The sequence below is a fragment of the Gallinula chloropus genome (genome assembly GCF_964237585.1).
Source record: "Gallinula chloropus genome assembly, chromosome: Z".
In the NCBI taxonomy this organism is placed as follows: Eukaryota; Metazoa; Chordata; class Aves; order Gruiformes; family Rallidae; genus Gallinula; species Gallinula chloropus.
Window position 1 is genome coordinate 7,278,981 of NC_140089.1, and position 16,424 is coordinate 7,295,404.

At 43.8% G+C, this 16,424-nt stretch overlaps 1 protein-coding gene across 1 annotated transcript in view; it reads right to left on the minus strand.

Moving 5' to 3' along the window:
• Positions 1-11,220: 11,220 nt before the first annotated feature.
• Positions 11,221-16,424, minus strand: part of VCAN (versican) — a gene marked incomplete at both ends in the record, with an annotated part of 107,665 nt that continues 102,461 nt past the window's right edge. Inside the window, 3 exons of the mRNA XM_084278768.1 lie at positions 11,221-11,351; positions 11,831-12,013; positions 13,157-13,301. Coding sequence (XP_084134894.1) covers positions 11,221-11,351; positions 11,831-12,013; positions 13,157-13,301 — 459 coding nt within the window. The remainder of the gene's footprint in view (positions 11,352-11,830; positions 12,014-13,156; positions 13,302-16,424) is intronic.

A 16,424-nucleotide genomic window follows, 5' to 3' on the forward strand; every position in this document is an offset into this window, starting at 1 on the left:
CCGCAAGCAGCTGCTGTTTGCCCCCAGAGAAGGGAGTGAAAAGATGTGAGAAACTGAGCAAACACCAAGGGCGGGGAAGAGGGGGAGGAAGCGCCCCAGGTGCTGGAGAGAGAAATTCCCTTGCAGCCCATGGAGAAGACCATGGTGAGGCAGGCTGTCCCCCTGCAGTCCATGGATGATGACAGGGAGCAGAGATCCCATCTACAGCCCATAGAGGACCCCATGCCAGAGCAGGTGGAGACACCTGAAGGATGCTGTTACCCCATAGGAAGCCTGTGTTGGAGCAAGCTCCTGGCAGTGAAAGCTGCAGCCCATGGAGAGACTGACCCATGCCACAGCAGGTTTGCTGGGGGGACCTGTGACCCCTGGGAAACCAGGCTGGAGCAGTCTGGGTCTAAAGGTTGGTACTCCATGGAAAGGACCCACACTAAGGCAATTTGTGAGGAGATGAAGCCCCGGCAGAAAGGACTCATGGAGAAGTTCGTGAAAGACTGTCTTCTGTGGGTAGGACCCCACGCTGCAGCAGGGGAAGGATGTGAGGAATGCCCACACCCCAGTAAAGGAAGAGAACATCTTGTGAGGAACTGACAGAAAGCCCCATTCCCCCAGTCCCTGCCCCTCCCCGTGCCACAATGTGGGGGAAGAAGAGAGTGAAATCATGACTCAATTGAAGTCTGATGAGAAGGGAGGGGTGGGGGGAGATGCTTTAAGATCTGGTCACACTTCTCATTACCCGACTCTGGTGTCAGTGGGTGTGCAGTTCAGTGTCATAAATTAGAGAGGTTTCTTTCCTTTATTCCATGTTGAGTCTGTTGTGCCTGTGATGCTGATTGCAGAATGATCTCTCCCTGGCCTTATCTTGACTCCTGAGCCTCTCAATATATATTTTCTCCCCTGTCCAGCCGAAAAGGGCAGTGATAGAGCAGCTTTGGTGGGCATCTGGCCTCCAGCCAGGGTCAAACCACCACACACTGCCACCCCTCATAACAGCTAATAGATCTCCTGCCACTTCTAGTTGCCCTCACCACAAAATGTCAATACTGGGTTGGGGAAAAATGATTTGTAGACATTTGCATTAGAACTTGAGTACACTGTGCTCCAAGGCTAATAGGAATAGGAATAGCTACCAGATGTGACCTAAAAATTTTTGCTAAGTAAAAGTTGCCCACTCTGCGAGCTGAGGCCAGATTGAAACTGTACTTGCCATAAAACATCTACAAGTCCTTATGAAACTGGGTGTTTCAGATCCAGATTCTAGTGGGTATTGGTCTCTTCATTTGGGAAGATCCCATCTTCCCCCTGCTGTATAATTAAATACTAGTTTATTCATGCACATTCTGGCCCACATTTCAAATGTGTTTTTTTTCACTTCTGTAAAAACAGGTTACAAGAAGTCACAGCAAAGGATTTGTCCTCTGTCCTTTCTGTGATTGATACATCCAGCAATGATTTGCAATGGTCCTTCAGCACAGCTCTTGCCTTTATGTTATCCTTGAACTTCACATCATGGGTGATTTAGAGTACCTGAGAATGAGTACCAGACAACTCTTCTAATGATCTGGTACTTACAATGGTACTGTCACACTTCTCCTTGGGAATCCTTGCTGAGTTCTCCTGCACTGAGGTTGCACAGAAGCACACAAAAGTTTGGGTGAATGCATAAAATGCTGGGAAATTGCTGCTTACTTTTTTAGCTAACCATTACTGCTTATGTCACAAAAGAGTTGTGGCACAACTTCCATCAGAAGAGCCTGTGGTTGGTGGAAGGCAACAAAACTGCTGAAAGGTGAACTTGATTTCTCCAGTTTTGAAAATCTAACATCCTGTTTAATCTAAATTAGGCCAGGTACAGCTCTCAAAACTTCTAGTCTTCCGTGTGGGTGGTGATGAAGCCACTAAGTGTAGTACAAAAGCAACCAAAAGAGACTTCAGGGTCTTGGCACAGCTCCTGAGGGAATCTGGAACACAGATTATTTTTTCTTCCCTCCTTCCATTTGTGGGCATTGATGTTGGGAGGAGCAGACCCAGATACATGGCTCTGTGGCTGGTGTCACCACCACAATATTGAGCTTTTGTCAATGGGAAGGCCTACATAGCACCAAGGTTTGATGAAGTCAAATGAATTTTACCTGTCTCAAAGGGGAAAAAGGGTCTCTTCCCAGGAGCTACCAGAGCTCATTGACAGAACTTTAAACTAGGCCCAAAGTGGATGGGGGATAATAGCAGGCTGGCCTGCAACAAGTTACGGGAACACACCAAGGCTGGAGGGATGTGGTGCCAGCAAAGGCCCTCTAGCCTGTTGCTCAGACATGTGATAGAAACAGCACAGCACACCTGAAGTTTAGTGGAGATGAGCCTGGGGTTCCTGGGGTAGTGGAATCTACAGGGAAATATTAGTAAAAGACATCAAAGGAATTCCAACCACTCCAGCCATCAGGTCATCTCCCTTGAGGGCCCAGCTGAAGTGACTATGCAAGTGCACAAAGCATGGGGCACAAACAAGAGGAGATAAGGACATGAAAACTCATGCCAGGCTCATTGGCATGATAGAGCCATGGTGGGATGACTTCTATGACAAGTGTTTGGATGGAAGGATACAGGTTCTTTAGGAAGGACAGGAAGGGGAGATAAGGAGGAGATGTCACCCTCTATGTAAGTGACCAGCTGGAGTGCATAGACCACCACTTGGGGATGTAGGAGGAACCAACTGAGAGCTTATTATTCATTATATGGATCACAGGATCAGGGGACATTATTGTGGAGATCTGCTACAGGCCAACCAGGGAGACTGAGCAGATGACACCCTCTGTAAACAGGAGCAGCTTCATGTTCACAAGCCCTCACAAATCTTCATGGGGGAACTTCATTGACCTCAATAACTGTTGGAGGGACATAGCAGAGCTTAAGCAATAGGGGAGGTCTCTGGAAGGCATTGATGAGAACTTCCTCCTTCAAGTGATAGAGCAGCCAATGAGGTGAGGTGCCATGCTGGACCTTGTTGTCACCAACAAGGAGGGATTGGCAGGGAAAAAGAAGTGCAAGGGCAGCCTTGGCTGCAGTGACCATGAAATGATGGAGTTCAAGATCTTCAGGGCAGCAAGGAGGTGCACTGCAAACTCACTGCCCCGGTCTTCAGGAGAGCAGACTTTGGCCTCTTCAGGGACCTGCTTGGTAGAGTACCATAAGACAAAGCCCTGGAGCAAAGAGGAGCCCAAGACAGCTGGTTGGTATTCAAGGATCCAAGCTCAGGAGCAATGCATCCCAACTAAGAAAAGTCAGGTAAAAACACCAGGAGGCCTGCGTGGATGAAAAAGGAGCTCCTGGGAAAACTCAAATGAGAAAAGGAAGCCTACAGAAGTTTGAAGCAAGGGCAGGTTGTCTGGGAGAATGCAGAGAAACTGTGAGCAGACAGGAATCTGGTCAGAAAAGCTACAGCCCTCAGAAAGAAATCTGGCCAGGCACATCAGGGACAACATAAAAAGTTTCTTTAGGAATGTCAGTGGTAAAAGGAGGATAAGGAGAAATGTGGGAAATGAGAGACCTGGTTACCCAGGAAATGGAGACAGTGTAAACTAATGGTGTAACCATGGAGGGCAGGCAAGAACTACCACTGAAGAGCACATACAACATTTAGGCCAGTTTAGCAAAAACCACACTAGCATATATTTTATGTTGTATGTGGCTATTGTACTGATGTGCACTTCCTGGGGAAATCACTGTCTGGCTGGTATAAATTAACTGGTTTAAATTCAAATGCCTCCCTAACAGAAAGTTAACATGGATTGATCTTCCATTTTCAGATCAATAGCCATGTACTTTCCCTCCCTGCATCCTTCCTACATTTTTATCTCTGGGATCACAATGATATTATTTCCTGATGATTTTTGCCCTCCTTACTCTGCTTTTGAATGTGTGGGTCTGGACCACAGGCCTGGGGAGGGAGCCAGGCTGCTGGCAGGGGGAGCACACGGGGGAGGAAGGATCAAAACATCACTTTTGCCAGTCAGGTCTTTTTCCTTAAAGCTGGTCTCTGTCAGTGATGGCCCAGTGAGAGCAGACAGACCTTTGCTCCAACATGCTGCAGATCCTCTTATGAAGATACCTAACGGAGATGGTTTCTGCAAGACTCAACGGGGTGTAATTGATTTGGCACCATGATTAATGACTCTGTGCTGGGTTTAAGATTCTCCTTATAGCCTGAAGCCGTGAGAAAAACCAGCATGACCTGTTCAGCCTACATCTGAAGAGGAAAACATCTTCATGTTCCCCAAAAGCAAAGGACATTTCATCCTGGTACAGTCAGCTTTCATCAGTTTTCAAACTGCAGACACAGGTCTGGCCACACCACGGTTCGAAATACACCAAAGTCCATGGGTTTAGTTAACGGGATACATGTTCCCATTAAAATGTGCTTTGGAGAGACATGGGGCATTAGCTCCAACCCAGCACTTGCACCTCTGAGCTACCTCATGCTTCAGGTAACGGCGTCACTTCTGCAGCCACATGAAGCTGGGCATGCCTCTTCTCTCACCAACAGATTATCAGGGTTGGGAGTGGTCACTGGCCCCATTACCCTGCTATATACTGTCCTCAGTCAGGATTTGAGCGTGTCTAGAAGCTGCCATGGTTTAAGGTGAGAAAGCTTTTGGGGAAGAACAGGTATGAATTTCATGGCCAAAGAGATCCTTATTTGGCGAGCAAATAAACACCATCACCAAGATCTGGTGCTTTTTTCCCCTTTTCTATGCTTATTGTAAAAAATACTAATAGATACATATTGGTGAAGATGTACAAAGATGGCACATAGATGTACCCCAGGTTTGTTTTAACCCTAAAGAGAGCAACCTGGGATTTGAATGCTTTTGGAAGCAAAACTACCATCACCTGCTTAGAAAAAATTCCCTTTAAAAAAAATTAAATCAATTTGTGAAGGAACAGGCCCTTTAGCAAACACAGCTTCACTGCCTCTGCCTGCTGCAGATGCTTGTGTATGACCTCTTCCAAGCCTCTGCATTACTTTTTTTCCCTGCCACACAGGAATATTGTGTGTAATTGCTACCCAAACACTGTAGTTCAAGAAACACAGGACTAAAATTCTTGCCATTCTCCCACTGCCAAAGACAATTGCACTGTTTATTCTCATTCCCAAACTCATTACCTCCTGTTTTGATGCACTAAGGACATTCACTGTCACAGGACTTCTCACCACACATGATGCAACTTCTAGATCTCAAAAACAGAAGCCATGAAATTGCTTCTTCAGGTTGCTGCACCTGTGCAGGACCAACACCATCAGTGTTTGCTTTCCTTTTTGCTTCTCTGTTCTTCCAGCTACCCCAGAAGCAGGCTGCTGGACCATTTCTAGCTTGAATTAATTTCTCCTGGATATAGAAATAGTGTGCCCTGTAGGTATAGGGAAGTGATTGTGTCCCTGTACCCAGCATTGGTGAGGCCGCACCTTGAGTACTGCATCCTGTTCTAGGCTCCTTACAATAAGAAGGACATTGAGGTCCTTGAGTGAGTCCAGAGAAGGGCAACCAGGCTGGGGAAGGGGCTAGAGGGAAAATCTTATAAGGAGCAGCTGAGGGAGCTGGGGATGTGTAGCCTGAAGGAGAGGAGGCTGAGGAGAGACCTTATCACTGCCTACAACTACCTGAAAGGAGGGTGTGGAGAGGTGGGCGATGTCTCTTCAGCCAGTGACATGGCTCTGACTGTGCATTGTCTGCTCATGTTGAGCTTTGCATCCACCAGCCACCGCTAAATCCTTATCTGCAGGGCTGCTCTCTAGCATATCATCTCCCAGCCTGTGTTGATGATGAGGATTGTCCCGATCCAGGTGCAGGACCTTGAACTTGTTCTTGTTGAACCTCATGAGGTTCCCATGGGCTCAATTCTCCGTCTTCTCCAGGCCCCTCTGGATGACATCCCGTCCTTCCAGTGTGTCAACTGCACCACTCAGCTTGGTATCATCTACTTGTTTGTAGATGAACACCTCAAGGTTCCACTTCTCTTTTTCAATTGCACTTACTCGGTAACTCACTCCCTGTAGCAGTGACAGCTGGTGGCTTCCCTACTTGAGAATATTTATGTGCCTTGAAAACCAAAATTCACCATCAGATTGTACTCTACAGTTTGTTAAGTTTCCTTCTATGTCTGCTGCTGGAGTGTTCAAATGACACACCTTTTTTCCATCTGATATACCTGTCCTTACTGTGACTACCCTTCTTGGCCTCACCATGCCAACAACTCTGTGCATCCTGTCAGCTTCTGTCCAAACATCATCTGTATCCCTTTCACTGTGCATCAGGAAGAAGTGTGCGCACAGAGTCCTGAGGTCATTACTGCTTGCAATCAATAGTACAAGTTTTTGTTCTCTGTGAAAAGGAACGTATTTGCCTTTGTGTGGCAAAACAGTCGCACTGAACCCAGAGATTTTTTTCCAGTCATTCCTGGTATGCAACATATTAAACTTTTCCTGGTGAAGGAGCAGTCTTCTCTCTGGAGACCTGAAGTCTACAGGTATCATGTGTCATCTTCTACCTCTGGGCAACAGGATGGCAGATTGCAATCCTTTAAGCTGAGCAAAGAACATGACCACCCTTTCTCCCTACTGTCTGGACTAAGAAATAGCTCCAGTTCACACCAGGAGCAATTCATTCCCCTCTGCCTGCAAATGCCACTGATGTTCACAGGTCTGCCTAGAAAGTCCCAGTAGGCATCTTTGTGCCTTCAGCAGTCCTGCTCACACTGAGGAGGAACCACCTGGGGTTTTTCTTTCTTGACACACAGCAGCAGTGAGACTCCTCAGGAGACAAAACCATAGCTCTTCCCAGTGCACAAAGTCAGCATTTACAAGGTGGGGGGGAGAAAAAAGAACAAAACAAACCTCAAACTCCACAGGAGGTGCAAAGCTTCACTGAGGATTTAATTACATCCACAAGCCATGCTTTTAGCAGCATCCAGGTGTTCAGAAGGTACACGATAGCACTGACACGGGTGACTGCTGCTCCTCCTCCTGCTTCCCTCCTTCCTCCATCACCCCAGGCTGCTGTGCTGCTGAGCTGCTTACAGCTCAAACCTGCACCAGAGATTGCAGTTCCAGCCTCCCATTGCCAAGGGAATGTCTCTGCTTGTGCGTGCCTGCCTCTGCATGTGCTGGGAGCAAAGGTGCTGCCTACAGAAACATCGACTATTCACTTAGGAAAGTATTGCAGGCCTGGACTGCAACCATTCCCATAGGCTGAACCTCAGAGTTCCTCCACCCACTGGCAAAGCAACTCCTGAGTGTGAAGTCTTCTTTGTGGGCTCCCCCTTGCAAGGGTGGTCCCTTGCCAGCCCATCTGCATCTTGCTGACCCACCCGCTGCGCTTCCAGGCGCATGGCCCATTCATCCCCAGCCCCTGACACTGCTTGCAGAGACATCTCAGGGAAGAGACACTATGGAAACCAATGTCCCTGACAGAGAGACCTGACATCAGGGAGCTGCCTCTTTCTCCTCGGCTTCAAGAAGTTGTGCATCTTTTAGGGCACAGCTGGAATACAGGAATGTTTCCACTAACCAGCAGCTTTCTCTTGCCACCTGAGAAGCACAACCAAACTGGCTTGTCTTATCTCTGCTGCGTGGTGTTAACCTCTGCAGCTGAACACAGTGCTCCGGGGTTTGTGGTGGGAAGTCAAGTACTGTCAGTACCTGAAGGGACAGGAAGATGTTCAGAATATCAGCAGCTACCCTGCAGAGGCTGTTGTGGCATTTCCAACTTTCCACACAAACCTGCAGCCTGAGCCTTGGCTCAGCCAGATTCCGCACGTGCTGCTGGCAGCCCAGGACATGCCATGCATGTGGGTACCCCTTTAAGGTAATGACTTCAATCAGCCATGCCCCATCCCCTGCCAAACTTTCCACCTCCAAGGCTGCAGCTGTTTCTGCATCCTTTTAAATGGCAGAGAGCCTGTTAGCATGGATGAGGAGTTTAATACCTATGCAACAGGGGTAGACTACTACAGGAATATTCCCACCTGTATTTATCTTGCCTGTACTTGTAAAACACAGTTTAAAGCAAACTCTTCTATCTCTGCAGCAGATACAGAGCAATTTTGAAAAATAAGCTAAAAATAATTCCAATTTAACTTGAAAGGCAAGAAAGCAGGAGCTAAGCAACGCTCACTCCTAAAACCCGTGTTTAAATCTCTAGTTTTGTCTTCTATCCCTCTACTCCAACCCAAACACTTCTGTATACCAGAGTTCAGCGGTGCTCCACGTAGAGGGATCACTCGTTGTGGTAATGCCCTGGCATCACAGCAGACCCAACTGTGGTGAGAGCAGCGGCTTTTTTGCAGTGGGTTGGTATAGAAACATTTGGGGGTTAGGTCAGTGTCAGAAAAAGTCTCCAGAGCTGTATAAAGTTCCACTCTCTGTCTAAATAAACAAGCATGGGTAACAGACTTTTTTGTTGGTTTTTTTGGTTTTTTTTTTTAATAAGGAATGTTGTCAGTCCTAATTTATTATGCGTAATAGAAGGAGGTGAAAAAAAAATCAATATAAGCACTGTATCTAACCTATTTAAAACTACAATCACAATGTTATCTGAATGCCTTTACAACATTGTTTAAATCCAACAAGTAGACAAGAAAACAACAAATCTATGCAGGGCTTTTTATACATATGGTGAGAAAGTTTGCAAAGTGTTAAAATATATTTTCTGTTCTGCATGTTTCTGGTACAAGGCAAGTGACGTGTAGAATACGGTATATTTATGAACAGAACCTTGACTTATACAAGCAATAATCGACTTCAAAACATACAATGTATATCTTAAAATATCCCCTAGAGCTGCTCATATAAAGTCAAATCCAGCACCTACTAAAGTTCAGCCAGCTGACTCTCTTTGACTCCAGTGGGCACTTGACTAAGCCCATGATTATTGTGAAGTACCTGACAGTCTAATTGTATTCATATGAAAAAAATCACATTGCATAGATTTAAACAGGAAGACATGCAATAACAAGACAAGTCACAGTATAGCAAAACCTTGTTTCTTTGGTGAAACAGAAGCAGATATAAAAGTTACAAAGATTTTAGACTTTCATTCACAAAAAAAACCCCAGACATTCACATTTTACACTATACAAGATAATAATATAAATAGAGAAAAGTATTATGTGCATTGTTTGGGGGAAAGGGGTGGGGAATGAACCAGCCAACACAGCGTTGCACCGCCCCGTCGAACGCACCAAGGTCGGGCGCAGTGGGTGGAGCAGTGGCTGCAATTTCTTAAGAGAGGTTGTCTGGAGCTGTAGGTACTGTTCCCAAGGAGCTACGTCAAGGTCACTCCGCAGACAGCTCTGCCTAGGACAGACTTACATGTTGGCTGGGTTTCAATTATTTTCTTTTCACTTTCAACTTCTTTTTTGCATCATATCCCCACATTAACACAAAGGCATAAACCTCCCATCTGTGTCTGTGTTTGTAATTTTATTTCAAAAAGTGTATCATAGGGAACTTAGTGTTCTTTACTGTCACTGGGATTTTTTTTTTTCCTTTTTCTTTTTTTCCTGTTTTTTTGTTATGGGTTTTGTTGGGTTTTTTTGTTTTGTTTTGTTGTTTTGTTTTCATCCTGTGCCCAAAGGTGTGCAAGGCACTTTGCAGAAGTAACAGTCCTTTCTGTGAGAGGCCGTTTCAAACGTTACCTTCTACACTTACTGTACAAGTCCAGGTCAGTCACCGTGCTGACCAGGGTAAGAAACCATAATAGAAAACTCCTACGTACACACTGCACCAACTACAACCTATAATCTCTTTGTGCACACACTTCTTTCTAGAAAGCCAAGATCCTGATTTTTCTGTACGTCACACAGTTGTCACCCATCTCACCGCAAACAAATGATCCTGTTTAGCAGGAATATTGTTCTCTAGGGAAGTAGCAGTTGAACTGAAAGATGGTTCCAAAAGTGGAGCTCAGGGGCTAATACTGCACTGGTGAGCTCTTTTAGTCTTCTTCGCTTGGGTAAAATAACATCCAATAAATTAAATCAGTATGGCTTACTTCATTTATTTATGTACGCTTCACAGCTGCAGCATTCATACACAACATTCATTACTTTATAAAAAGATTAAAAAATGGTTATATATACAAAATTATTTACTTTTTTGATTTTTGCTTGTTTTTTACAAAAAAAAAAAAATCCCCCAAAGAGCAGGTCTATCTCCATTTTAGAATGCAGAGACCTGTAATATAGACCTTGTGGTTAATGTCGTGAAAGTAATTTTTCTTCTTCTTCTTCTTCTTCTTCCCCACCCTCCCTCCCCTCCTTCCCCACCCCCCACCCCCCACCCAGCCCCATCTTTTCAAAAAAAGGGGCCCTGGTTGATAAAGTTAATGTATTAGCACTTGGATTTTTTACAGGCCCTCTCTGCCACACGCAGCTCCTCCATGCAGTCCTTCCTCGCGAATGGCGAAGCTGGAATGGAGAGCAGAAAAAGAAAAAAAAAAGGTTCCACATGCAGTCCCTAGTTCATGCTTCATGCCACTCTTATGTGCTCTGTCTAAACTTTGTGTCACGTGGACACAGACTGTACCTCAGGTGGGAACTGGCACAGAGGCCATTTAAAAAAGAAAAAAAAAAGAAAGGAAAGAAAAGCAAGAAAGAAAGAAAGAAAGAAAAAAGTCATGTAACTTGTGTGTTTATCTTCACCTGATAATAGCAAATTTCAGTCAGTGAAGTTCTTTCAACCATTTCCAGCCTAGGTAAACAACATTTAAAACGACGTCATAAATGACTGAAGACCTCTGAGGCCATTCTAACCATAAATATGCCTGAAATTAGTGTGACTTTTCATTTTATATACAGGATTTTAAAAACAACACACAAACAACATTAAAATCATCTTATTTACATTTTCATTGGTGCTAAAATCGAGCTGTTTAAATATTGCAGAAGGCTGGTATACATCATAAAATGGTCCACACCGATGGCATATAGAAAACTAATAATCTTTATAGGCTGGAAATGGTTTCCTTTTATCCCCATAAGCACTTCTCCTTTTTTTTTTTTTTTTTTTTAAATTTTCTGATAAACACCATTATTTTTGCAAAACGCATCGTGATTACCGCAGTCCGTATTTTCAAAACAATTTGCTAATACTCCTACAAGTGATAGAAAAGGCACAGAAAGTTATGACTTTGGCTGAAATGGTGGAAATCCCCATTCACCATTTAGCTCTCAGCGCCTTGAGTCCTGCCACGTCCTGATCCAGCGATGATAGTGTTTTGATGAATTTAACGATGTTCCCTTTCCAGATGAAGAATGTTTATAGTAGTATTTCTTAGAGTAAGTCCTTTGGTATGTGGACGCTGCAATGAGAAGGAGGAAGAAAAAAGAAAGGGAAATTAATTTAAAATTATTTAGCTGTGAATGGGCTGGGTGCACCTCACATTACAGTTCAATTTATTCTTGATTAATTAGAGGGTTAGCAAACATTTAACTGGCACTATGACTGTTTTACAGGCAGGAGAAGCATCTCTTACACACAGTTAGACCACAGTTGCAGAAGTAATTGTTAGTGTTGTTAGGAACCTGTTGATTTCAGGGCTTTGTCAGAGTGTTGCTGTTAACTTTAAAAGAATTTTAGTGGTTTCTGCAAAAACAGAAGAGGAAAAGTTTCATTAGTTTTGGAATGGTAGGCTTTTTTCCTATGATAGAGTGAGAGCAGTACTGCTGTCATAATCTGTCATACCAGTTCTGCACTTCTCTTAAAACACACGTCCTTTACTTATTAATCTATAAGTCTATTGTTTCTGCTCCAGCACTGGTTTGCTTTCAAAGAACTCACGATTCATGCAAGTAATTTTAGGCATATCCCATCTTCCATTCCCTTGACACCGGATGGTTGGAATATGGCGCTGGATGAAACCATCTTTGCAGTGATATCTAATGAGGGAGTTGATCTCATAACGAGGTTTCATCTTCCCAAAGGTCTTTGCGTTTTCCACAACAGGAGGCTGACCACAAGCAACTGAAAGGAAGAGAGAGAACAAAATGCAAAACATCGGTTTGTAAGTGCACTTCTGAATATGGTGCTGACCTCTAAAGCCTGGCTAAGGGAAGATGTCAAGGGACCTTGGTTAGACTTCCAAAAGACACATCCAAATAAGGACAGGGACATCAGTCCTTTCTGTAGTTCTCCAGTCTTGTAGACCAAATATAGTAACGAAAAAAATTGGAAAACAGTGGGTAATATAGTTAATATTGCCCTTTGGTTTAAATTTCTGATTAAATTTGACTGAAAAAGGTTGGCATGCTCACACAAAGAAGTGATTTTCACTGAAAAGCTGCAAAACCTGAAAACCACTGAAGCTGTTACAGGCATTTAAGAAAAAAGTCTCCTTTTCAATACTTACCATGTTTTCTTCAACAACAGACTATTTAAAAACACTGAAGACTGATGGATCTACCAAGGCCCAGAGAACATGTTAACAAAAAGCTGTAAATGGTAATTGAGAACAATGGAGTGTGCACAGGATTTTGGCTGCTTCTGTACTTTCCCAGTCTGAAGAGGCAGAGGCAATTGCTAAGGCCTCGCTGTACGGCTCCTGGTAACAGTCAGGTTTCCTCTAAGCACCAGCTCTAGCAGTGAAAGAAACCACACATGCTTTTTGGATTCTAACAGTGCCATTAAACTAGGTGGCTTTGGTAAAGATGACAACAGAGGTCAGCAAGACCTGGTGGATGAAAAGCATCCTCAGCTGAAGCTGGAAAGCTAACTACATACCACCGGGCAGCCACCTGCTCTGACTGCCCACCAATATTCTGCTGGCCCCCTACTTCACAGCTATGCCATCCCAGGAAAGAAGAGTTGGTAATAATTTCATGGCATGCTGGTAAATCAGGACAGCCAGTTACATGAATGTCTCTTTTGCTGAGATCTGTACCTAAGAAATCTGCCTGGTTTTAACCAAGAGTTTCAACTGTGTACACTTTTGTGCCTGACGCAAGAACAGAGATGTAATATGTGGATACAGATGAAGGATGATGTTGTGAGGCTAACTCAGTTGAGGGCTCACCGTGCTCATCACCAGAAATCAGCTAGAATTCATAATTTTAACTTTATAAAACAGGAATTTAGAGGATTACACTACCGTTAACTGAAATTTTGTACCTGTTCCTTTCTTGCAGGTGTAGGTAAGGTGGTAATTGCATGGTACATCATTCCACTGCCCATTCTCATGCCATATTATAACAACACAGTCTTCTCCAGCAGAAAAGAAACTGTCTGGCTGGTTTGGTCGCCAGTTCTCATATTGCTGCAGAAAAGAGGAGCAAAACCATTATTCTCAGTGCTGGAGTTTATTTACATTCCATTATACTGAAGAACACACAATATTACCTTTGTTGAAGAGGAGCCTCAATTGTTTGATTCAGGCTGTGAAGCACGAGCTAAACAAATCTGGATTTATAACATACTCACATTCTATTAACAGATTATCTCAATGGGAAAAAATATTCTAAGTTCTCACTTACTGTAAACTGATGTCATGTGAACAAAACAGTGTGACACAATTCAGCACAAGCATAATCTGATCCTAAGTGTGTTGACACACACTTTCCTACATAGATAAGAAGTGGAATGCCAGGAAATGCAGTAAATAGCCCATAACCCTCGCTAGTCCATGTGTACTAAAAAGCAAATTACAGGCTAGCTTCTCAGACTCAAATTATTTATTCTCTGACATTTTCCCCCTTCTCTGGCCTGGTGAGACCACATCTGGTGTTCTGTGTCCAGTTCTGGGCTCCCAGTTCAACACAGACAGGGAACTACTGGAGAGAATCCAATGGAGGGCTACAAAGATGATGAGAGGACTGGAGCACCTCTCATATGAGGAAAAGCTGAGAGAGATGGGGCTGTTTAGCCTGAAAGGAGATCTGATAGATACTTACAGATATTTAAAGGGTGGGTGTCAAGAGGATGGGGACAGACTATTCTCAGTAGTTCTCAGTAGTGCAAGCACAAGGGTTAATGCGTACAAACTGGAACACAAGGAGTTCCATAAGAACATGAGGAAAAACTTCTTAACTTTGAAGGTAGCAGAGCCCTGGGACAGACTGCCCAGAGAGGCTGTAGAGTTTCCTTCTCTGGAAACATTCAAGACCTGCCTGGCTGTGATTGTTTGCAACCTGCTTTAGGTGATCCTGCTTTAGCAGAGGATTGGACTGGATGACCTCCAGAGGTCCCTGCCAACCACTATTGGACTGTGATTCTGTGATTTATTTAAGTCATTTAATGGGATGATGTGCAGAATTAAGTGTAAAATAAGTAAAGGTGTCAGAATGTGGCCCCAGTTTATTGCAGATTGGTATTTCCATTCAAAAGTCCTAGGTGGCAGACTAAGCATATACAGCAGCCTTTCAGCTTTAGAAATGATGATCCAAATTCTGCCCTCTGCAGAAGAAAGAATTCCAGAGATCTACGAATACATATGAATAAACACAGAAGCCAGCACACTACTTTCAGAAGCAGAAATCTGATTGTTGGTATGTGACAAAACACCCCCCTGCCCCCCCCAACCCCCTCCCACAAAACCCAAAACTTTCAAATGACTGAAAAATATCTTTTAGCATATAAAAAAGCACTTCCTTAGCCCTGCACCTGGGACACACATCTGGTATATCAATTTGGGCACGCTTCGTTCTTTGGGATCCAAGCTGGCTACAGGCAGGTCTGCATTTACTTTGCTGCACAGCTCTGCAGCTTTCAGCTCTGCATCTACCTAAAGGTATGTCCCTACCAAGAGCTGCAGATGCTGGATGCTGGCAGGCTGTGCTTAGCTCCTTGCATGGGATAAACTCACATTTATTCCACTGTAAAAAGTACTTTTTCAAGCATGGCTAAGATCATCATCGCACGACGTCATTTTTTGGATGAAAATTAGGGAGGATTCATCTGTTTTCCCAATCAATAAGCAAGAAAAATAGAAACAAAGGGTGTGTCACACTCATACAAAATGTATGCAGTAGTCCTTGGTAGAGGACATGTAGCCTAACCTCCTTGCAGGCAGGAGTGGTGGGATAATCTTTATCTCACTTCTTCATCTTGATCCCGAACGAAGCACAGTAATTTGAGATTTGCACAACGTTATGTAAAGAAAAGCAAAAGAAGATTGGGGAAACTATTCTTAGTGATTTTCTTTGGGTCTTCTGTTGTGTCATTCCAAGAAGAATTTAATGAAGGATAAAAATAGATATCTGAAAGAAATGGAATTCACATAAACGCCAGACATTAACCAGGCAGCTAGACCCTTGTATGGTCAAAATGACACAGTTTCTACAGTGCTTATATTTTCCTCAGTGCTTACATCTTTCTGTCCAGACCTGGCCCATATAAATGTCATAAAAGTTTGGCTTTCTATTTTGTTAACTTTATGAAATAACCACCATTCACTGCCTGGGTGAACACATTTTAGAAATGAAGTTAACATACCCCACACAAGTAGTATTTACTTACAATGAATCAAACTATGAAAAAAACTGAGTTAAATACTTAACCTTTTCCTACCACATGTCATCTTGCCCATCACAGGTTTTAATTATCCAAGCAATTTAACAATCGTGGTCTAAATAAATTTATTCTGCACTAAATTTATTACCTCTAATAAAACATCCCCCTTTTTTATGTGGAACTAGCTCCATTCCATCTCTACATTTCAGTGTTTAATAGCCCTAAACTACAATACACACTACTCCAGCCCAGAATTCATCATTTCGCATTGGCTTATAAATCAGAGCACAAGTTTTTCAAGCACAGTAGCCTGATACCATACAGGAGTCAAGTGGGATTTGCAGCGTGGGGGGCTTGCTGCAATGTCTAGTGCAGGAAAAGAAAAGCAAGCTCTGTGCATGTCCTCAGCAAGAAGGAAAATGGGGAGAAAGGTATACGACCACGCATGGTGTGTATTAACGTAACTTAAGACTGCTCCAAGATCGCTTTTCCAAAAGAGCATTTTGGAATTGCCAGTGCACCAAAGGTCTGGCATCCCTGTTTTGCAGCAGAGCTGTTTAAAGATGCTGGAATCTTGCTAGCACAAGGTAGAAAGCCACTGCCTACTAAACCAGGGATAGCTGAGTGCGTGCACACACTGAAGGCTTAGGCTTGCTGATGGTTCTGCCCCAGGAACTGCTCCATCTTCTCTATATGGGGGGACTGTGAGGCACCTTCAGAAGGACCACAAAGTGTAAGGCATGGAAGGAAAACTGTGTAGGTTTCAATTGCACTGCTGGGAAGTCTGTCTGAGTATTGCAGATGTGGGGTAAGCAGAAAGAAGGGATTACCTCTCACTTCCACCTCTGAACATCTCACTGAAAAGTAAGATTTGCTAACATAAGTCACGAGTGTGTGCATGGTTGGTTACTCTGCTCAGACGATGGTCAGC